General features: G+C 41.5%; 1 protein-coding gene across 1 annotated transcript in view; it reads left to right on the top strand.

The window, feature by feature from the left end:
* Veph1 (ventricular zone expressed PH domain containing 1) overlaps positions 1-23674 on the top strand; it is a 167661-nt gene extending 143987 nt beyond the window's left edge. Inside the window, exons 12-13 of the mRNA XM_075950586.1 lie at positions 17092-17228; positions 21585-23674. Of these exons, the coding sequence (XP_075806701.1) occupies positions 17092-17228; positions 21585-21821 (374 nt within the window). The 3' untranslated portion in view covers positions 21822-23674. The remainder of the gene's footprint in view (positions 1-17091; positions 17229-21584) is intronic.
* The last annotated feature ends 560 nt before the right edge of the window (positions 23675-24234 follow it).

Here is a 24234-nt window from a genome sequence, read left to right as displayed (position 1 = left end):
TTCTGCGTGGTAAAGGCCCCATGTTGTACTCATTACAGAGTAGTTAGTGGCTGATCTCTGCCTCGTTCTAAGAAAGGTTTCTCACTGTAGTGGTTGTGCAAAAAAAAAAAAGATGCTGGAAGGGAGAGATACAAAAACAGAAAGGAAAGAGAAGAATCTTTGGTCAGTTTGTGGTTATCAAGAGAGCGAGGTTGAGATGGATTGGATTTGTAGTAGAACACTTAAAAGGCAAGGGCAAAGTCCTAGGTCCAATCTCCACTTTAATTATTTTAAGGGGGAAAAGAGGGTGGGAGGAGAAGGGAGAGGGAGGAAGAAAGGGAGGAAGGGAGGAAGGAAGGAAGAGAGGGAGAGAGGAAGGGGGAGGGAGGAAGGAAAGAAGGAAGGAAGGAAGGAAGGAAGGAAGGAAGGAAGGAAGGAAGGAAGGAAGGAAGAGACATTTCACTCTGAAGGTATCTTTATTTCACACAAATGACCCTGAAGCTTGGGGAAACATCTGCCTAGCTGTGTTCCAGAGCCTCTCAGAGCTGAGGCCACACTGAATGAGGGAATGAGCACCCAGTCCACATTGTCTTGCAGTTATTCTTTATGGGGCTGCTTGACGAATGAACCATGCCCCCTGCTAATTGGCAGCAGTCAATTGACGAACCTGTGTTCACCACTCCTCACCCTTTCTGCCACCCAAGGAATTTGGTCCACCAACCTTATAAAAGGAATCACTAGCTGATCCAAGCAAAGCACCGTGCTAAGCATGCCAGATGCCTGCTTTCATTTAGTCAATACAATACTGAGGTAAATGCTTTGTCTCCTGCATCTTCTCTTCCTCGATTTGGGGATTTTTAACATCTTAAAGATAACCGATCGTGGCACATTTATCCCCCCTGTTAACTGCCAAGATGTTAGGGAGGAATCTTTTAAAAAAGGAAGTGTTTATTTGACCAGACGGAGATGTAAGGGGCTCACAAAGAGGTACCAATTAAAATGGATTACCCCACGGAAAAAGTATGGAAGGAAGAAGCTGGCGGTGGGGGAGGCCAGCCTTTGTGAGGCACAGATTGTGGGCTGATTACAGAGTCTGGATTAAGCCCATGCCAGAGTGAACACCTCAGCTTCTAAAAAGTTAATTCAAGCAAATAAGAAATCGGGGAATTGCCTGCCTCCATTATAAAACTTTCTAATTAAAGCTTTACCACACGTATGCAAAAAGACAGAGCATAAAAGAAACTTCATTTGAGAGTGTGCTGAAATAGGTACTTACCTTAGGTGACTCTGAGAGGGACCTCAGAGTATTCACACCCAGTGAGCTAAGTCCTTAATACAATAAATATTGGATCAAGCTGACTGAGGGCGGCCTCAGGAAAGGGGCTAAACATTACAAGACGTCCCTTTAATATGTGTTTTCTCAAGTTCACTGCCACATGCTTGAAAAGAATGTTTTGCACATCACCATCAGACTTATTTTTCTCACCATGGAGCACAAACTGGGAGCACAGAGCGAGAAACTCGAACAAGGGCCAAATACTTGAGAGCAGAACATATTGACTCAAAATGTTCAGCCCTGAAACCTTCTGTGGGTTTGGAATTTTTTCCTCATTTCCTTGGGCTGCATGAAAGAGGATCTGAGCCAGAGAGGGGTCCTCTTTGAAGCTGTTATTTTCACCCTCAGAAACACACGCATCCCTGGAGAGTTTCTATTTGTTGTTGACTTCATCTGCTTTTTATATAGGCGCATGAATTATATATTTAATCTAAGTGAAGGCTCTAGCATCATCCCGCAGCCAAACGTCTTCTTTGGGAGAAGGCATTTGCATTCCCGTTGTGCTGAAATTCCAACTTGAAAGATGACTAAGACATACAAATGAATATCTGGGTTATGGGCACGAAGAGTTGGCCTGGTTGCAGCCTGTTCTCACGTATGCAGTGTGTGTCTTTGTATGGGCTGAGTGTCTTCTACAGGATACCTGGAGGCAGAAAGATAAAGAAGCTACAATCTCTCTGCTTTAGAAGGGATTCCCAGTCCAGTTAGGGCCAGAAGAGTTCTATGAGAAAATCTTACACTCTTCTTCATACATTCTTTAGCATACAATAAATGCTTATTGAATGAGTGAATTTGTCTATGAGGTTTAAAAATGACCAAATCACCAGGCATGGTGGCACAAGCCTTTAATCCCAGCACTCAGGAGGCAGAGGCAGGCAGAACTCTGTGAGTTCAAGGCCAGCCTGGTCTACAAAGTTCCAGGACAGCCAGGGCTACACAGAGAAACCCTAACTCAAAACACAAAACAAAAAAAAAATGGCCAAGTCAAATATTCCTTAATATTAAAATGTGATGGGGCTGGAGAAATGGCTCAGAGGTTAAGAACACTGAGCACTCTTTCAGGGGTCTTGAGTTCAATTCCCTGCAACCACATAGTGGCTCACAACCATCTATAATGAGATCTGGTGCCCTCTTCCGGTGTGCAGACAGACACGTAGGCAGAACACTGTATGCATAATAAATAAATAAATCTTTTTAAAAATATGAAAATGTGATGTTTCAAGCCCATGATGATGCGTTAGCCATCTCAAATACGTATCACCATCCCATCCTTAGGGCATTGTGAACCTAGTAAGAGAAGTCTGGTCCTGTTCCCTCCCTAAGAGAACTCATCACATAGAAACCAAATGGGCACCCTCACACCTGGCTGTATTCTGCCCAGCTGTGTCCTGTACACAGCCGTGGACTCTGCTTGTGCCTGCACTGGGTCAGATGGCCCGCCAGCTGTGACGGGACGGCTTGACAGAAGTAGCGCCTGTCTCTCACAGGAAAGACTGGATAGACTGATTGCCCCCAGCCCCGGGGACGACCAATTGTTCTCATATAGTCTATGGTTGAGTGGTTTTTTTTTCAACAACTATCCAGTCTGTATAAGTGGGTAACAAACCATAAGACAATTACACATCAGGAAATAAATACAGAAATATGGACTGTTTCTTAGAATGTTCAGACTACGGCTCGAGGAGCTCCTTCAGAAGTCAATAGTCATCAACCGGCTTGTATCATCACCTCACAAACATCCCAACCCAGGGAAAAATCTCACCTCTAGCTTTTTTCATCTACACACAGAGGCTCACTGTCGTTTGGTGTCTAGTGCTCAATACCATGGCATTGAAATCAATTAGAAAAATCCTAAATGCTAGAGCAGTAGAGAGGCCCTGAGATCGTGATAATTTATCCTTCTAACTAATGTGATGTTGTATGTTGTACATGTGGTTTTTTCCTTTATTGTCATTGTTGACTCCGTGTTCCAAAAAAAGAAGAAAGCACAGATTTATCCATGTCCTCCAAGGTTGTACACAGTTATCCACTTGTGGAACTAGCATTTTCTTCAAGACATGCTAATTTCAGAATCTGAAATTTCAACATCTTAGGGCCAGTCCAAATTAAAAACATGGAATTTTAGAAACTTCAATAAAAATTATTCCACAATGTTAAAGTGTGTTGTAAAGACCAAAGGGAAGTTTAATTGTTCCGATGTAATCTGCCTCTTTGATTTATTTCGAGAAAAGGGAACTTTGATATGGTAATAAGCGGGTGATCATTAAGTGCAGCCAGTGATTAGAACGGAAACTATTTCCAGGCCAATCGCTGATTCAGTTCCAATAGTTACTTTACAAAGGTACAAGACAGATGATTTCAAAATCCTAGAAATAACTAGAAACCCTCTGAGAGCTGTCTGGTGATAGTCCACGTGAATGAGACGCTAGAGGGTGAGCAAGACGGCCCAGCCAGACGTAGCTGACTTCTGGAAAACCGCGCCCAGCCTTCTTATCAGCTGCCTGGGAGTCCTGGAACCGCCAGGCCACTGACAGTAAGGAAGGCGGAGGGCTGCCCTGGGGCTCTTCGGGACTTCTAGCCTGCCCCTTCGTTCTTAAGGAGGAGAAGTGGGTCATGACTTTCACTTTTGCTGCCTGAAGCACAAGGGGTGACTTGGTCCTCGTAACCTAAAAACAGCGATACAAGGAAGGCAGGACAGCTCAGAATTTTGGCTCGCGTCGGCTCGCGTGCCCTCTGTTGAGTAATCCCCAACATAGTCACTGGCTGAGTCACTTGTTAGAGTCTGACTGTGGTTGTCAGTAGGAGGTCTCCACGGACTCTAAAAGAAAGTGCAAGAATTTCTCTTTGAATAATGTGCTAGCATTATGAGTCCTCTGTAGAACTGATTTTAAATATTTGCTGGATGAGAGCGTGCTGCCCTTTCTATCACACAAACAAAGGGAAGTGGGTTCTAAATAAAATCAGTGTGGAATGGCCTCCTCGGTGACAAGATTGTCTCCAGACCCTAAAGACAATGGTGGTTGTGGTGTGGCTCTTCTTCAGTACATACCATTCCTGTGGGCGAGATGCCTTTCTGCGCCAAATGCCAACACAAATTGAGCTAAATGACCCTGGAGAACCCAACTCACGGACCACAAATAGCTTGTGAGTCCACTGGCAGGAAACTTTTCCATTAATGTCAATGTCACTTTCATAGAACTCCTAACATAAAGAAAGAAATTCACTTTGGACTTACGCAACGGCGAGGTTGTCTTATACACCATACATAAGCACAGGCTTATCTGATAAATATTGCTAGCGTCCCCAAACAGCACAAGACGGCTGTTCACAACTTCACAGCTCATGTTTGCACACTGTGTATTAATTACATAAAATTGAGCCCAGCTTGTTGTCCAGATACTCCAAATTATCGGTAATTATACAAACATGTACCCATCAACCCAGATGATTTATCAACTTGAAATGCTTTTCCTTTTGTCCTCCTCATCCGCTGAATTATATCTAGCTCTATGCATACTGCAGCAGCATCCCCCACACGCATGCTCACACACACACACATACACACACACACACACCTCTATTCCAAGGCAAAATAGCTTTCCATTATTTGGCTCTTTCTGTTTTCTGCCTACATACCTGCATCGCATGAGACATATTGACATCAGACAGTCAAGTGAGAGGGGAACTTGTCCACGTCGGGTTTCATGGTCTAAGTTGATGAGAACAACTACCAGGTCTCTTCCTTAGAGGGCACCAGATCTCAGGACAGATGGTTGTGAGCCACCATGAGGCTGCTGGGAATGGAATTGAACTCAACCTTTGGAAGAACAGGCAGTGTTCCTAACTGCTGAGCCATCTCTCCAGCCCAAAGTGAGATAGGAACCATGTATTATTCTAGCCTAGCACACAGCCATGCTCAGGAATCACTGACAAGCAGATGGGAGATTCAACAACCTGTGAATCCTCTCAGTGGCAGCGCAGCCAGGATAGAAAGTTGGCTTTGTTTTTGAATTACAAAGTTAAAAAGGCCCCAGCACTTGCAGGACTGAAGCAGGAGGATTGTGAGCTATAGGCTAGCCAGGGCTACGTAGTGAGACTCTGTCTCAAAAACAAAGTCTGATGTTTTATCAACTTTTAAATTAACTAAATTTAGTTCCTTTACAAAATAATGGATCTCATCATGACATTTTCAAACATACACATCATTGTAACTTGCTCATGCTAACTCTTCTTATCTCCCATCACCCCTTCTGTGTGTGTGTGTGTGTGTGTACTGTGTGCGTGTGCATGCATGTGTGTGTTTGCATGTAGGTCTGAGAAAGCTAGATACTATATGTGACAGAAGATAAGCAATATTTTGTCTGTGTTTCTCCGTTACCTTCTCTCGTTCTTCCCTCTCCTTCATTTTACATCTCTTCTTCCCCTTCTACCTATATGTCACATGTACAATGCATATTTCCAAATCCATGATAATGTAACAGGAGAGAAGTCATTAAATGTTCATCTTTCTATGTCTGGCTTATTTCTCTTAACATGACTCTCTTCAGTTCCACCCACTTTTCTGAAAATGAAACATCTTCCTTCTCCTTTATGTCTGAACAAAACTCCGCTGTGTGTAGACACCACATTTCTTCATCCATTCATCGAGGCCGTCCAGGCTGGCTCCACAGCTTGGCGGTTGGGAACGGTGCAGGAATGAACATGGCTGTGTGATATCTCTGAAGTACGCTGACTTAGCTTCCCCTGAGTGGGGTAACCAGACCACATAGCTTTATTTGGGGGTCTTCTTAATGGTCAGCCTTCCCTTGAGGGTTCAGCCTTAGTACCACTTAGAGAAGATAAAATAAACCACTGCAACAACACCCCACTGAGCAAGACAGACGAATATACTTAAAATCAGTATAAGCCCACTCGTGACCACAAGGCAGAAAATAGCAAAAATCATGTCAAATGTGCTGTAAGATAAAAGCTATATAGGGTAGATGTAGAAATAGCAAATTAATGAGATAAAAGAAAGTAAAAGTGGCAAAATTTAACAAGGGTAAAGTAAATGAAGGGGGAAGATGGTAAAAGGGAAGAATTTACCTAATGTGGAAAATTTTAATAAATATGATAATGCTATGACATAATCCATTATTTGCATACTAACCTAAAATAATAATTTAAAACAATGAGAAAAGTAGATAAGTATAGGAAAGGGAACAAAATTTAGAAGCATAAAGCTTAAAAAATAAGATAAAATAAAACTATCAAAAGTTTAAGTAAAGGGGAAGACGGGGAGCACAAAGGGAAAGGGAAAATTCACCCAATAGTTATGAAAAATAAACACAACTAAATAAGTAAAAAGAGGACAAAAGTAAGAGTGTAAAACCTTTTTAATAAAAGGGGGGTTGGGTGTTATCATTTATAAAGACAAGGCAAGTGACCTGGGGCTGATCCCACAAGGGGCTGTGGGTCTCCTTGACAGGTAGGTGACTGTGGTAGGTGAGAGACAGATACGCCATGCGGAGAGAGTTTGGGTATAGAGTTTATTTAGTGGGTTATGGAGAGGAAAGGGAAGGGGGAAAGGGGAGAAGGGGGCAAGAGAGAAAGACAGGCACACACACACACACACACACACACAGAGGGGGGAGGCAGGGAGGGAGGAAGGGAGTAGTTCTGAAATATGTCCATTGAAAGAAATATCAGAAGCAATATATGTAGGAGTCAGGCTAGAACTGAGAAGCGCTGCCTCAGACTCTTGGCTTTAAATACCGGCACCGCGATTTGTCTTTGTTGATCTCTCTAGAATTCAGACTTAGCCTCAGATGGTACATCCTTTCAATTCTACTTCTTTCCTTTGCTCTGTGTATTTTTAAGACATTGCTGCTTCCCTGTCTGTCATTGCGGGGATAAAATTATTTCCCTTGGTATCTGATCTGGTCCCACACCAGGAAGAAGGAGACAGGAGCAGTCAAAAGTCAAATTAAAGCCACAGACATATAGAAATAAGGGCTCTTAGACAGCGTTCACCTCACATCTATTCTTAGATTCTTAAATATTTTGCATCTCGGGTAGGAAAATGTCCCACTATTACCCCCCCCCTTTTGAGCTCTTTGTCTCCACCTCCATTTGTGTTCTGCCTTTCTCTCCCACAGCTATTGGGTTCCCCTTGCCCTTCTGTCTGAGGTCAACTTTAACCTCAGTCTCCTGATAATTCCTATGTAAAACGCTAGCTTTGTAATTGAAATCCGCGAGTGTTTTGTTCTTTCTTTTGTAACAGAAAATATGAGCTACAAAACTTGAAAAGCAAGCTATAAAAACAAAACCCCAAAGGGCCTAGGGATGTAGAAACCCTCTCATTGTCCCACTGGGTACAGCATTGCACAGGGGACTCCGCAGGACCAGTGTCTAAGCCCGTCAACTCTAAAACTGGATCTGCTTAGAATGGGAAGTGCTTGAGTGTATTTCATTGTTTGTGCCTCAAATGATGGTCATAGTAGAATTAGGAACATACATATTAAAAATTATCATTATTAGTAATTTGGGAGGGGGGGTTGTTTGTTGTTTGTTTTTATTGGTTTTTCAAGGCAGAGTTTCTCTGTGTAACAGTCCTGGAAACTATCTGTGTTCTGGAACTCTCTCTGTAGACCAGGCTAATATCAAACCCAGAGATGGACCTGCATCTGCCGCCCAAGTGCTGGAATTAAAGGTGTACACCACCACTGACTGGCAATAATTTTAACTCTGATGATACCAGCTTGGTGAGCATTTATGGGCTTTACATTCTAAAAGAGTTGCATCCCAGAGGACCAACCGAGACACAGATAAAGAAAACAGCATCGTAGTTGTACAGATGCTTTTATTTTAAGCTTTTTCACACATATTTGAAAACAGTACCAAGATCAGAGTGGCCTGGTACGCAAGTGAAACTCATGCCTATTTAGCTAGAACAATAACATGGCTGCTGAGATGGTTTCAGTTCAAAGAGAAATTTAAATGAACCCAACTCTGCTAAAAACCTAATAAAATTAAATATTAAATATTTTACTTTTGTCCTTAAGTTAGCCCCTTTATAAACTGTACTAAAATTGGATCCATAGTCTAAGAAAGTGGAGTTGCTTTGAATACAAAAAACTAGAAAACTCTAAAGAACTCATTGGTTATGACCAACCTAAATGCACATAAATTTTGCCTAGGAGATCTTTTCAAACCTTATGTGACTACAGTAAATGCTTTAACACACGTGGATTGTTTAGCATCGTCTTTAGATAGCTGAGATGCTGTTATTTCAGAAATAAGAAACCATATATGTGCTTAAGTTACCTGTTTTCTTTTTTAAAACTTTGACTTGAGATAAAAAAAAGTCAAATAAAAAATAGACCTGATGAATCTAAGAATTCTGATATTATGTCCTAAATAACAATTAATTATAAAAAGTTCTTAGAATTTTAGTGCCTATTCAGACTTATCCCAGAGCATCAATGGTAGCTTTCTAAATATTTGTCAGTTAATTTTTCTGTAAACTCGTATGTATACTCCAAACAATTACCATGAAAGGACTAGTCAGCCAGAATTTTTCCCGAAGTCACCAAGATAGCATAGACTTAGCATTTCCCTTGTTTACACCAATTGCAACAGAGATTTAAAAAAAAAAAAAAAAACCCTCAACTGTCCTGGGAATCTTAGTCTTCTGATCTTCATCTCATAAGAGCAGAACTCAACAAACAAACAAACCCACAACACAGTTATTCCAGTACAGACACTTGAGCTTCCTTCTCATCAAGTGGCATTGCAAAGTGACAAAGGGAAGTCCAAATGGCAGTCACACCTCATGTGTAGGAGACAAAGAGTAAACCAAAATCAAAGCCCACAAGTGACAAAGCCAACTGTATAGATGGGGGCACCCAGACAAAACGGAGTGCCTTGCCAAATAAAGACCTGCCTACACCGGGCCTTGTGGTTCACTCGTGCCAAATCTGGTGACAGACATGCAGTTAAAATCAGAAATTTCCTGTCAAACAAATGGGCGACTCATCAGCAAATGGCTCAGATGAGCCTTCAGCTTGATGAGCATATTAAATGTGCCTGGTGTCACTTCAGATTCTCCTTACAAGTTGCCCAAAAGCACAAAACAAAGTCTCGACCACAGGAGTTTATCCAAAACTTTCCAAGTCAAAATACCAAACAACCCCAAAAAGATCTTCAAAGTAAGACCAGGCCAAAAACAAAAGCCTTTTCTGTTACCAATTCACCAGTAAGTATTCACAGGTGGCCAGCACCTATTGTGGGTGAAGGGGGGTTGGCAGAAAGTTCCGGGCAATTGAGATTTCTCTCCCCTGTGGTTTAAATTTAAGGATTGGATGGCCACAAGTTTTTTCCTAGATAGCTGAGCCAAAATGGTGAACAGATATACAGTTCCATGACGTGCCATCTTTGTTTCTGTATTCCCAAGCAAATTCAGAAACAGAAATCAGTAAAGCAAAATGGACTTATTTACAGTTTAGCCAACCCAAAGAGAGGGGGAAAAAAATCAAATTTCTTTCCACCAGGCCTGTGACAGCCTTACATTTTGTAAAATAAATAAATAAAGATAAAAGCCCAAAAAAATATGTAGATTTTGCTGTCATACGGTTTGATCAGTTCTTTCCTGGGAGGATGTAAATCAGCCCCAAGTCAGCTTCCCTCCCTGCAGGTTATCTCCACGCTCAGTTCTCAGCAGGAAGAGGCTGCTATAGTTCACAAATTATAGTTACAAGATGTTGCCAATGATATCTTATCATAAGATCTCATTAATGAGACCACGTGGGACCTACATGGGATATTGTATGAAACTCTTTCTTGTTAAAAGTTTAATCCTAAGATTGAACAATTACCTCCATTTCTTTCTACCTCCTGATCTTTTCCCATTGGTCCCTCTCAATCATGATTCATCAAGTCCAAGCCAATCTCTATTATGGGTCTCTCAGAAGAGTAGACAGCCAGCCACGCATGCCCCTCAGAATGGCTGAAAAGGCTGTCTTCTCGGAAAGTGCCCTCAGATGCTGTTTGTTTCACCAGATGGGGTTGGTGGTTCAGTAAGTAAAGCACTTGCTTTGCAAGTGTGTGAATCTGAGTTCAGACCCCCAAAATGCACATGAAAAGCTAGACCAATCAATGACATGCACTTATTACCCCCAACAATGCAAGATGAGAGGTGGAGGTAGAAACAGACAAGAGGCTCACTGACCAGCTGGTCTCCCTGCTACAAAAGGTTCTAGGTCAAATCTTTTTGCCTTTAGCCAAAGAGACCCTGTGACATGAAACCCAAGGTTATCCTCTGACCCACATACACACATGCACGCATGTGTACCCACACACATACGTGTTATACACAAACACACACACACACACACAAAATCTGTTGTTGGGAGCAGTGAGGCCCCAGATCCTGAATTTCTTGTAATCCCCTGATCTGAGTTCCTACAGCTGCTCTGAGCACGAGACCTTCAGGAGTTCCTGATGGGAGGAGAGTGGTTTCTGGTGGGTTTGGCTGGGACGTGGCTATCTCTATATAATCTGCCCCTGAACACAATAAAGGGGACATTCTTGGGGAATTCAAGGATGACCCGTGTCGCTGTCTCTCTGTCTGTGTGTGTTTCTGTATTTTAACCTCCAGCCCCCTTGCCCAAAGCTCGCTGAACTGGGTAATAGCGCACTGAGTGTAGACACGGGGGGGGGGGGGCAATCTGTTTCATTAATAACATAATAATTTAAATTCCACAAACATTTATTTTAAGCACTTTCTCTGTAACTTTAATGAACAGAGCCTCCAATGTGTCTGTGGTCATAATGTCATTCTCTTCTTTTATTCTGTAGGAAAATCATAACCATCTTCCTCCAGCTGTCTTTTGCTTGACTTTTTTCGCATGTCATTTGACAATTGTTCTCATCCACCATGACAAAACTGAAAACTGCCCCGGAGTTCTTGAGCAACACAGAACACATAGACTTCTTTTACTCTCCATAGTCTGGAGACCTTGTTAAAATGCCTGAGTGCCCCTTCACCCAAAAAATCCATGGATTTGGAACAGTGCTTTGGAAAGCACTAGAAATACATGATTCTGAAGTCAGCAGTCCCAGAACAATCTAAGAAATATCATCTACAGGCTTTGGAAAGTGTAACTCTGACAACCTGGCAGGTTGATTCTCTGTGGCTGTCAAATATTTATCTCTCTAAATTATCTAAAAAATGAGCTATGTCTTGGTGATTAGGAAACTACGGAGCAATGAGGCCATCCGGTAATGTGGTAGCACCCTCGAAAGGCTACTATCCCACTTTCCTATTTTGGTTCCCACAGCATCTTGGAGGAACAGCTGATTACTTTGTGTTTGTATTTATTTATTTATTCACCCAAATAAGGAAATGTAGACTCTGAAGCACAAAAGGAACATGGCATTTGTTTATGGATTCTTAGTGATTTCAAAAAACCACATTCAGTCTATGTGGCTCCTAAGACCCCACAGTTAATGCTTCCATTCCTCTGTGATTACTTTGACTTTATTAGAACTGGCACGCACACTCCCAAAAAAAAAGCAAATTTGAGACTCTCAATCCATACAAAGACATTCCCTAAAGACAGCAGAGAAGCCACAGTTCCCATCAATAGTCTCTCAAGGGCAACTGTATACTTTCTCTCGGCTCTTACTTTAAAACTTTTATTTTGAAACTCAGCATTTCAGAATTAAAGATTTTTCTCTCAGAATATGCCTTCTGTTAAAGTCATTTACCTATAAGAAATAAGAGAAGAATGTATAATAATTCAGATATCACACACAAAATTAATGATGGCCTCAATATGGGTTGTTTATATGCAGTGAGGTGTGGTTGTCCATGTGCAGTGAGGTACGGTTGTCCATACGCAGGAGGTATGGTTGTCCATACGTAGTGAGGTGTGATTGTCCACAAGCAGTAGTGAGGTGTTTCAAGATGAGAAAAGCCCGCAAAACAAGGAGCTTCTAAGCCTTTTGATATTTAAAGGAGAAGAACAGATCTAGGTTGTTAGAGAATGCCCTAGTTAAATTGTGCTGCTTTGGGTAAAGTAATGTGTTCATTAGAAGGGAGAAATTCTTTGAATATCCTCTGTGTATTGCAGACACCAGTTGTCCGTCCTATTATTCTATGTCATAGTTTTTAATAAAATATGATAATCTTTAGGAAAAATTAGTTCATCATTTTGGCTATAAAGACACAGTATTATCACATTTTACTTGTTTATAAGGAAATTCTGTGGGTGAAAAACTTATTAAAATATACTTGCCCCATAATATATAGGCTATACACATTAGAAACAAAAATGTCTCCAACATAAGAGTTAGCAACTGGAAAAGAATTAAGTCTCTTCTCTCATTTCCTCCCTCATCTGTTCCCTCACTTTCTCTCCCTACTTCTTTCTCTTGATTACTAGGCTCTTACTAAATTCTCTGACACTGATTTTGATGCTTATATTTGGTTTCTAACATTCAATGTCCTCCTAACATTTCCTTCCTAAAATTCTTCTCATGGACTTCCTCTCTGGGATAATTTTCACTAGGCTCCAGTGAGACCTTGGGATAGCAGCAGATTTCCAAAACCCTTCACTCTTGGTTCCTGATAGAACCATGGCTTTATGTTGCCCCTCTCTCGGGTTTTGTGGGTGTCTTATCCTGTTGGCTGATCTCTAATGGCTCCTCTCTTTCAGCAGTGTGAACAGTGTAGTAAGCTTCTGTCAAATAGGCCCCTCAAGTAAACCATTGGTTCTACTTTGAGGAGAAATACAGCGACAAATCCTGTCAGTCCATTGTCATAGCCACACATTGAGACGACATCTGTTGTGGTCCAACCTCAATGGGGTTTGCACATTCCAGGATAGGGGCATGTGGATCAGAAAAAAAAAATAGGTAGGAGGAATAGAGATATGAAAGAAAAAACAGAGACATAGTATAAAACCAGGAGGGCTATCTAGTGAACACTGAATACTGAATATGCCTACATTTATTTTCCATATGCTTATATACCCCAATCCAAAAAGAGCAGGGGGGGGGCAAAAGAATGCTTTGACATGATGCTGAGGACAAACAGAACTTGCTTCGCTACTAAAGACATCAAGCCATTATTTCCTGAGTTAAGCATTCTGATGTTTTAGGCAGGAGATGCAGTGACTATACCTTAGACCAAGTATCCTATAGGCAGTCACTCCCTGAGTCAAACCTCCTTTCTTAAAAATTAAGGAGCAGGAATAGACTTGAATTCTCTGACCTTAGGTCAAGGTGGAGCAGATCCACTTCTGTGGGCCCCCACAGTCCACGTGCTTAAATATTACTTGAAAGACACAGAGAAGAAAAGTCCATTTATTAAAAGCTTTACATTAAATCATTTTCATTTGGGAGGGGAGTTGTTGGATTTGATTCATTGCCATTTTCCCTTCCTGGATCTTCCGTTCCTAACCTGGGACTACGTGGCCCGGTGTATAGGTGGTTTTGCTGCTGGTTGTGGAGTGGCATGAAAGAAGCAACCACTGTGTTTATAGAGGATTCAAGTTTATAAAGAGCATTATGACAGTAATCCTCCAATCCAGATGGCTTCTAGTAAAAAAGACAGCAGAATACTCGAATACCTTCCTTAATATTGATTGTCAATTAATGTGACTTGAACTTTCATGCTTTTCCTGTCTTCTGTCATTGGTGCAGCACAGAGCCTCTGAGGAGACAGGACAGCCTCTCATCACTGAGGTCTCAGATGAAAATCCCTCAGATGGCCATCATACCATTGATCATACCATCAGCCTTTTCCTGACTGCTTAGTGTATGCACACCAAATCACTCCTTATTCTACATTCATCACTGTCCTTTCTGAAAAGTTATCCACCAACACAATAGTTCAAATCAGACCAAATCAAATCGAATTAGATAAAGCCCAGGTTTAATGGATACCAACACTCCCCTGGGGGAGGGGGGCCTTCTAGCCCCACAGAGAAGAGACAGGGATGTGGTGGGGGGACTGGAGAAGCACATGTTTGTTTTCTGGGGGACAGAGGTAGAGTCTGGACTGAGGCAACTCCTAGGGGAGGGGGCTTGAAACTCAAGCATTTCAGACTCTTTGGGTATATAGATGCCAGAAGCTGGGGTGAGGCTTCCATCTAAACATTTCAGACTTTGGGCATATGGATGCCAGGGGCTGGGATGAAGCCTGAACTCAAACATTTACCCTTTTTACTTTATTGATTTTTATTGAGCTCTACATTTTTCTCTGCTCCCCTCCCTGTCTCTCCCCTCCCCAACAATCCAATGGCTTTCAGCAGTTTTTATCCTATTTCATTAGCATTTAAACGTTTTTAAAGTTAAAGTTAGTAGCCGGGCAATGGTGGCACATACCTTTAATCCCAGGACTCAGGAGGCCGAGTTCGAGGTCAGCCTGATCTACAAGAGAGAGTTCCAGGACAGGCTTTAAAGCTATAACAAAACCCTGTCTCAAAAAAAACAAACAAACAACAACAAAAATTAGTAAAGCGTTATGCAGTCTATCTCTAGGAGGTCCTCCTATCCCCCTTCTGTTTAACAAGCATCTCCTTTGAAGTGTGATTAGATCCTTTAACAATTGCTTGTCCTGTAGGATTTATACACGGTATCCCTGTAACATGTTCGATGTTGTAACCTGAAAAAAAAATGGTTTCCTTTTATTGGAAACATAAGCTGGGGCATTATCAGCTTTAATTTGTATCGGTATGCTCATTACTGCCATTGTTTCTAATAAATGTGTAATTATAGAATCTGCCCTTTTAGTACTTAAGGCAGATGCCCAGTGAAATCCAGAACATATATCAATGGTAGGATGAATATATTTTAATTTTCCAAATTCTGCTAAATGAAATTCATCCATTTGCCAAATTTCATTCCTTTGTGTACCTTTAGGATTAGTTCCTGCAGGTAAAGGAACTTGATTATACAAAGAACAAGCAGGACCTGTTTTTTATTATTTCCTTAGCTTGTTGCCAAGTAATGGGAATTTTTTTCTTTAAGCCCCTACTATTAACATGGTGTTTCTTATGAAATTCTGAGACTTCCAGTGATTCCCATAATAACTGATCAATCTCCTCATTTCCTTTTGCTAAAAGTCCAGGCAACGCAGTATGGGATTGAATATGGGTAATACTGAAAGTGAGCAATTCCTCTCTTGAGTCGCCTGTTGTAATTCAATTCTGAATTACCAGGAATAAGTTCAGCGGTTTCTATATGCAATACAACCCTTCCTGCATACTGAGAATCAGTAATTATATTTAGAGATTCATTAAAGTCTAATAAAACTATCAGAATGGTATATAATTCAGAGATGCCTCTGGGAAGCAAAAGATGGATTGGGGCTAGGTGCTAGCACTCTGGGGCCAGACCAGGTGTAGCCCAGTGGGAATTCTCCCACACCTACCTCATAAAGCTCTCAGATGAATGAGGAATGGAGGTATTAAATAGGTAAGCACCAATAGCCATGCAGGAATGGTGGTGCCAGGAATAAAGGAAACCCTGGGGACTCTGAGGACAGACACGGAAGCCACTCTGTCTTGGGCTTGGGGAAAGTCTCAAAAGAAGCATTTTGAGTTGGAATAAAAAAATGACCACGTGCTAGCTAGGGGCAATGGCTGTCTCTGTTGTCAGCTTGACACACAGAGAAGAGGGAACTCTACTGAGAAACTGCTTCCATTCGATTGGCCTGTAGGCACAGCTGTGGGATCTTTTCTTGCTTGATAATTGACTTGGGAGGGCCGCCCACCATGGACTGCATAATCCCTAGGCAAGTGGACCTGGGCTCTGGAAGACAGGTAGCTGAGCAAGCTGGGAACACTTGCTGAAATGGCTTAAGTATACTTGGTTTACAGATAGTTGTAAGTAGTTTGTGTGACATGAAGCTTGAATATTGTTTTATTTCCTAGATATGAGTGGGCAAAAAGAACAATAGAAAATAAACTTACACATATTAAATATTGTAGGCTAGAGTTTCAAATTTGGTCATTCTGGTCTAATCTACAGAACTGAAGACTATAATCAAAGCGGTCCAGAAGCACGGGAACTGGGTGTCAGGACTTAAATGCGACTAACTAGACTCTCTTATCATGACCTAATTCCTTTAAAACATCTCACTAGAGGGAGCTGAAGAAACAGCTCAGTAGTTAAGAGCACTACTCATTGATCCACTGAAGGACATAGTACCTATATTAGGAAGTTTTGGTGACCTCCTCTGACCTCCATGAGCATTGTACTCGTCTGCACAAACACACACATATATAATTAAAAATAAAAATAAAATCTTATTAAAAAAAAAACTCATTGAGGGCTTTCAACACTTTCTCGTTATTGTGTCCGAAATGATCTTTCTGGCCCAAAGCATAAAAGTGTAATTAAATTGACAAGTTATTGGCACTTTTCTTTTTCAAAATTTTTTTATTATCTATTCATTTATTATTTCTGTATATGTATTTGGATGCGCCTGGGTGAGTTTATGTGTACTGTGTGCTTATAGGAGCTGTCAGATGCCAGAAGAAAGCATAGGTTCCTCTAGAACTGGACTTACAGGGGGTCATGAGGCACGGTGTGAGTGCTGGGAGCCAACCCCAGGTCCTCTGCAAGAGCAGCAAGCACTCTTAGCCACAGAGTGATCTCTCCAGCCACACTGGCTGCTTTTCAGATATACTCACCGGGATCTGGTTCATTTGGCATCTCTGACTTTGGACCAATTGCCAAATCGATAAAGGAAAATAAACGCTTGATCAGTCTGTTTCCCTCCACAGTTGTAAACCAGGATGGCCAACCCCTCATTGAAGGGAAACTCAAAGAGAAACAGGTGAGATGGAAGCTCATCAAGAGGTGGAAAACTCGCTATTTCACGCTGGCCGGAAACCAACTTCTGTTTCAGAAAGGGAAATCTGTGAGTTTTTAACACATTTTTAAACTTGAATTGTTTTTCTTTCCTTCAAAACCCACCAAAATCCTATAGATAATGTGCTAACTGGGGTTTCTATTGCTGTGAAGAGACACCATGACCATGCCAATTCTTTTTTTAATAATATATTTTTCCTTTTATGTGCATTGGTGTGCATGTATGTCTTGTGAGGGTGTCAGATCTCAGAGCTACAGACAGTTGTGAAATGCCATATGGATGCTGGGAATTGAACTTGGGTCCTCTAAGGAGAACAGCCAGTTCTCTTAGCCATTGAGCTATCTCTCCAGCCTGACCACACCAACTCTTATAAGGAAACATGGAATTGGGGTGTCTTACAGTTAAGAGGTTAGTCCACTGTCATCATGGCAGGGAGCATGGCGGCATGCAGGCAGATGTGGTGCTTAGAATTCTACCTCTGAATCAGCAGACAGCAGAAAGAGCATACCTCCTCCAACAAGGTCACACCTGCTCTAACGAGGCCACACCTCCTTTCCTGCCACTCCCTATGAGACTTTGAGGGCCACTGTCATTCAAACCACCACAGACGACTATTTGAATCACAGTGGAGTCTCAGAAGTCCACACTCAGGCTCTCAGGTATCGTACATGCTGAGTGCCTCCTGCTGAAGCCTATCTTAAAATCTTTATTCAACACAACTCTACCTCAGAGTGGTTAGGCCTGCAATTCTTTGCTCTATAGAAGTCATGAGTCCCAGTTTGGCCTGACTCAGGTCTCTAAGAGATTAGAAAAATCCCCCAGGCTGCTGAGGGTGATGGTAAAACTGTGCTCCTGCTTCTGTTCCCCCAGACACTGACACTCTCCAGGGAGGTGTTGAGGCAGGCTCTTATTATAGCGTTGACTAGCCTTGAACTTAAGGTGATCATCTTGCCTCTGCCTCCAGAGTGCTAGGATGTGCCACCCCATACAGGTACCAGTGTGTGGCAGCAGTAATGGTGGTGGTGGTGATGGTGATGGTGCTGGTGACGGCGGTGGTGGTGGTAGTAGTGATAATAATAGTAATATTCTTGAGGAACGGTCTCACTATGTAGCCCTGACTGGCCTCAAACTCAAGAGTTCTGCCTGTTTAGACAAAGCATGCCATTATTCTTACATACTGAAAAGATCATTAGGGTAACACAGATTGCCCCTCCTCTGTCTTTTGTTCTACGGTGTGTGGATGGAGCAATGCCACCCACAGTGGTGGGGGCAGATCGTTTTTACCACTGACCCACCCACAGTGGTGGGGCCAGATCGTTTTTACCACTGACCCACCCGCAGTGGTGGGGCCAGATCATTCTTACCACTGACTCAAGTGTTGGTCTCTTCTGGAAACACACAGGAGCACTCAGAAGCAAGTTTTCACATCTCTTTGGAAACCCATTAGCTCAGTCAGTGTGCCCTATATCTCTAACCATCACATAAACTAAACTATTGCCTTATTAATAAATTAAAGGGGTAGAGTACTTATAAATGAACGATTCTCTGTGGATAAATGCACTATATCTTTAGAATTATCACTATAGACTATTTTACTTGGTACGAGTTAAGAATAGCACGTCTGAATTATGATGAATTCTGAGCAAGTGTTGCTTTAACAAGACCTCCCTCAAATATTTTACTTAATTTAAGATAAGTATTTTTGTGATACTTTGAAGTTATGTAAGTTTCTCAGTCTGTGTCATGCATAGGTGGCCTTTCTCTGGCTGAAAAGCTTTTCAGGTTGTATGACAGCATCTTCAATTTAAACAGTTAGTTGGTATTTAAAGAGGAAGAAGGGATTTTTTTTGGCATAAATTCACATTGAAGCATTTTTAGGTGTTTAAAATGGCCATCTAAATTTCCTACCTTTACTCAAGAACTCAGGAATAGATATGAAGATACAATGTTTCTCAGACCCCATAAGACAAAAACAGGATTAGTCTAGGAGACTATTCCCAACTACTCAAATAATGACCTAAAATACTTCTTAACTCAGTTTTGAACTTTTCCCTAAATTCTAAAGAATAAGCTATTTGATGATTAGCTAACTTGTTTGACATCTTTATCAGGGATTAACAGGTTAGCATATAGAAATCTGGCAGAACATGTGTATCAAATAGTAGGAAACAATATACAACAAAATACCTCTGATCACCACCAGTGACCCACCAGGACTGGCAACCCTGCTGAAATTCAACCACAGCCTTCCTGGCTGGCTTTTATAGAAATGTTTGAGAACAGAGGCTTAAAAGGCTGTAGGACATTTTTAACGTTGTCATGGTCTTAATTTCCACAAGTTGGCTAGGCAGCAGTGTTCTCTCTTCATTCCTGTCTAAGTGGACCAGCTGTTCCCCTTACATTACTCCAGGAACTCTCTCTTCTCCATCGGTTATGGCGTATCAATTTCCATGCTATAGACTGGCCTCAACAGAATTTATTATCACCAGATACTTACCATAAACCAATTTAGGCAAAGAAAGTGTAGAGTGCGGATATTTTAAAATTTTGTCCTGTGTAGTCCCTGTAGGAATAACTTGAAAACTTTAAATGTAATCAACACATTTATCCTAAGTTTCAACAGTTATAATTTTTGTTGAGTTATAAAAATTGACATTTTAAAATAAAAAGAATGTATTTTCCCTTTAAATGTAATTCTAGAGTAAAGTAAAATACAATGATGCTTTAATTCAATATCATCCATCTTTTTTAAAAATGTATAGTTAAAGTCTTTAGTGGGGATATTCGCATTGCTTCTGTTTCCCTTGAACTCATATTTCTATTCTACCTCTTCCTACTTATTTATCGCAATTGCCCTACCGTTTTTAAGAATTCTTTTACTTTTAATTTCTTTGTGTCTATGTATGGATATGTACACATATACATTAATACAGGTCCCCATGGAGGCCAGAAAATGTTAGCAGATCACCTGGAACTGTACTTACAGACAGTTGTAAGCATCTTAAGGTAGAGGGTGGGAACCGAACTCAGATCCTCAGCAAGAGCAGGACATGCTCTTAACCATTGGGCTGTCTCTCTAGTCCTCCCCTGTGGCTTTCGATATAAAGGAAATCATGTACATAATTGTTCTAACTTCTGTGATCAACTTCGGAGTATTCATTTTTTTAAGTTATATCACTTATGACTGCATTTAAGTATGATTCTTCATTTAGTAAGTATTAAGAAGGAAATGCTAGACCAGGAAGATGGCTTAATAGGCAAAATGCTTGCTGTATGAGCATAAAGACGAGTTTGAATCCCCAGCACCCCTGGAAAAGCAGACACAGTGACTCTTGGACTCTTGCCTCTAACCCCAGACACTGGAAAGGTAGATGCCGGGCACTTCCTGTCAGTCATTCTAACCAAAACAAGAGGTTTAGGTTCAGTAAGAGACCCTGTCTCAAAAGAATGGAGAGGCCAGTGCTGGCCTCTGACTTCCACCTACACACACATAGATACGCAGAATAAAAGGGGGGCTATCTATTAATGAAATTGATGTAGAAAGGTCATGTGGTCTTGATTGGTCAAGACTTCCCTAACATTAATATGTTGAATTGTGGGCTTTTTTGTCCAGTGTTCCTGAGTCTTTTCCAAGCTGCACATACACAATAGAAAGTTTGTGGCTTGGAGCATGAGTGCTTTTTCATTGCAAAGCAGGGGGAGGTGACGTCATAGAGGGAGTGGGAAAGAGCTACTGGCAATATGCCCAACCACAGGTACATTTTCCAGTGGGTGAAATTTGTTCATTGGTTTTAGACATTTTTAATTGTCCTAAAACTATTCATGCTAGCCCAACATGATGGCTCTGGTATCACAAGAGATCCCTAAACCTTCCCAAATCCCCTGCCTTCCTAAAACACACATCTAATAAAGTTTATAGACAGAGTTTGCTTCTAGTGCAGAGATTCCAAAAGCTACTCAAGCACTAGAATCCTGTTTTTCAACTCAGGATGAGCATACCTATCCCCAGAAGTATCACAAACTCAACACTATGCCTACTCCCCTAGCAGAAAACTTGAGTAAAAGTATTCCAGATTTCACTGCTGTCTTTTGCTTTATTAATAGTGTTAATATAACTAGAAAGTGACAGAAAAATCAAAGAACCATGAGTTAAACATTTTCCTACTTTCATTTATAATAACTTTCAGTAAATTGGCTCTCTTGTGATAGCTTATGGTACTATACTAGAAGTCAAATGTTTGTCTTCAGTTGCCCTAACGACTCTTTGATGCCTTAGCACCCAAAACAGAAAGGTCTTGAGTCATACGATGTGAAAGGACCCAGCCCTCTGGGAAGATTCCAAGCGCCAGGGGCCGAGGCAGCAGCAGGAGCCATCTCACAATCTTCCCTTTCCCTTCATTTCAGAAAGATGATCCAGATGATTCCCCAATAGAACTCAGCAAAGTACAGAGTGTGAAGGCTGTGGCTAAGAAACGCCAGGACCGCTCTCTCCCGCGGGCTTTTGAAATCTTCACAGACAATAAGACCTATGTTTTCAAAGCCAAGGACGAGAAGAATGCGGAAGAGTGGTTGCAGTGCATCAACGTGGCGCTTGCCCAGGCAAAAGAGAGGGAAAGTAGAGAAGTGAGCACGTATCTGTAGAGACACGGACACCACCTCCTATGACCACGCATGATAGGCATTGGCAATGCCAAGGAAAAGAGACATCCACCGTGGCATACTGGGTTTCACTGAAAAACCAATGAAACCATTATCCGAAAGAAGGAGGGCCTAGGAGCTGGAGTGATGGCTCAGTGGTTGGGAGCATTGGCTGCTCTTCCCAGAGGAGCCAGGTTCAATTCGCAGCACCACGTGTTCCCCCAAAGCTGTCTGAAACTGCAGTTCCAGGGCATCTGACATCTTCACACCAATGCATACAAAATAAAGTTTGATGAGTTTTTTTTTTTAAGGAGGTCCTAAAATGACAGGGTTCTCAGTAAACCCCACGCCCACACAACTCTTGTATTAGCTACAAGATCTCTTCCTAAAGTACATGAGGAAAAGAAGCCATAGAGTTCATACTGGAACGTGTAGAGGGCTAGGAAGGGACAGTTATGAATGAAGGAATGTCTGTAACTATGTTATTTAAGACTGTAAAAACATTAAATGGGACCAGTGAGTGAGAAAGCTCAGCAGGTGGAAGGCATTTGCAGCCAAACCTCATGGCCTGAGTTCTAACTCCATAACTGACCTAGTAGAAGGAAAGACCCAACTCCTGGGAATGACCCTCTGCTCTCCACATAGCATGGCACATACGTACCTCCAAATGATAGATAGATAGATAGATAGATAGATAGATAGATAGATAGATAGATAGATAGATAGATAGATAAGTGGAATTTTAGAAACAGATGCTTGAAAGATCTACCTTGAAGGAAAACTATTACATTAAAAACATATTCTTTAAACAACTATTAGGAAAAGTTGAACCATTGTACACTGAAGAAAACCAATAAATTTAAGCTGGGCAGTAGGAGCACATGCCTTTAATCCCAGCACTCAGGAAGCAGAGGCAGGAGGTCTCTGAGTTTAAGGCCAGCATGATCTACTAAGTGACTCCCAGGACAGCCAGGGAGGACTACACAGAGAAACCCTGCCTTGAAAAACAAAAAGCATTAACTTTAATGCATTGGTTACCTTTCCGGTGCTGTGATAAAATGCTCTGAGAAGAGCCACTTAGGGGAAAAAGGATGTGTTTTGGTGTGAGGTTCCAGAGGCACAGAGTCTATCGTAGCAGGGAGTGCAAGCAGCAGGAACAAGAAGCTAGCTGACCAACTAGGGACCAAGCATTCAAATATGTGAGCCTATGGGGGTTTTTTACTATTTAAATTGCCACATTTTATTTCTCTTCTCAATACAAAAAATCCTAACACATAATTGTTGTACGACACAGCTTGTTGGTTCCTGGCTGCTCAGCCCTGAAATAATCACACAGAAACTATATTATTTAAAACACTGCTTAGCCCATTAGCTCTAGCTTTTTATTGGCCAACTCTTACATATTAATTTAACCCATCTCCATTAATCTGTGTATCACCATGTGGCTGTGGCTTACCGGCTAAAGTTTCAGCATGTCTGTCTCTGGCGGGGCTACATGGCTTCTCCCTGACTCCGCCCTTTTTTCCTCCCAGCATTCAGTTTTGTTTCCCCACCTATCTCTCTTTCCCTATAGCTCTGCTATAGGCCCTAACCAGTTTCTTTATTAGCCAATGATGTTCACAGCATACAGAGGAGAATCCCACATCGCATAATATGATGGTTGTTAATTTGATTGTGTAATTAAATTTAGGCTCTAATTAGAGCATAGCTGAATTTTCATGTTTAGACACACAGTTATATCTACTGTCCAGGCAGTACGTATAGATAGAATAAGCATGGAAAAATACCTTTCTAATGTGCATCACCTCCCTTAAACTTGAAGGTTTTTAATTAAAATTCTAAGTTTTTCTTCTCTGTAGTAAGCCTTGTATTGTCTAAACTATAAGCATGTATTTGGGGTTTTTTTTTGCCATTATCCAGATATAAATTTAAATTAAGCCATCATAGGCAGCTTAGATGACTTCTAGTGATCCAGGCCCTGGAAAAATGTTCTACCCCTTGAGTGGTAGAGTGTGGGGCCTGAATCTTGCTTGGACAAATGTAGTAGTATAGTCTTTCCTACAATTGTGTTACCTTACAACAGACCTCTGACCCTGAGATAATACAGAGCCTCTCAGGATGTAGCCCACCACCACGTAGCGGCAGCCATGACATATGTACTCTCTAGCCCAACCACCACCTGATGGCAGTCGTGACATACTCTGATCAGAGGTACCAAGATGGACACGTGTCCCACAGAGACTGCACCATAATGACTCTATTCTGCTTTAAATGCAAACCATGTGGTGATTTGTTAGGCACTGATTAATTCATATAAAACCCTCCTGGTAATATATCAAAGATAACTTTTTTCTGTAAAGATGATTTATTATGTATTTTAGTATAGAAGCCTGGAAAAATCCTTAAGTTATCATCA

This window comes from Microtus pennsylvanicus, chromosome 16 (genome assembly GCF_037038515.1).
Source record: "Microtus pennsylvanicus isolate mMicPen1 chromosome 16, mMicPen1.hap1, whole genome shotgun sequence".
In the NCBI taxonomy this organism is placed as follows: Eukaryota; Metazoa; Chordata; class Mammalia; order Rodentia; family Cricetidae; genus Microtus; species Microtus pennsylvanicus.
The sequence above is the reverse complement of the archived record's forward strand: the minus strand, read 5'-3'. Positions and strand labels throughout refer to the sequence as shown.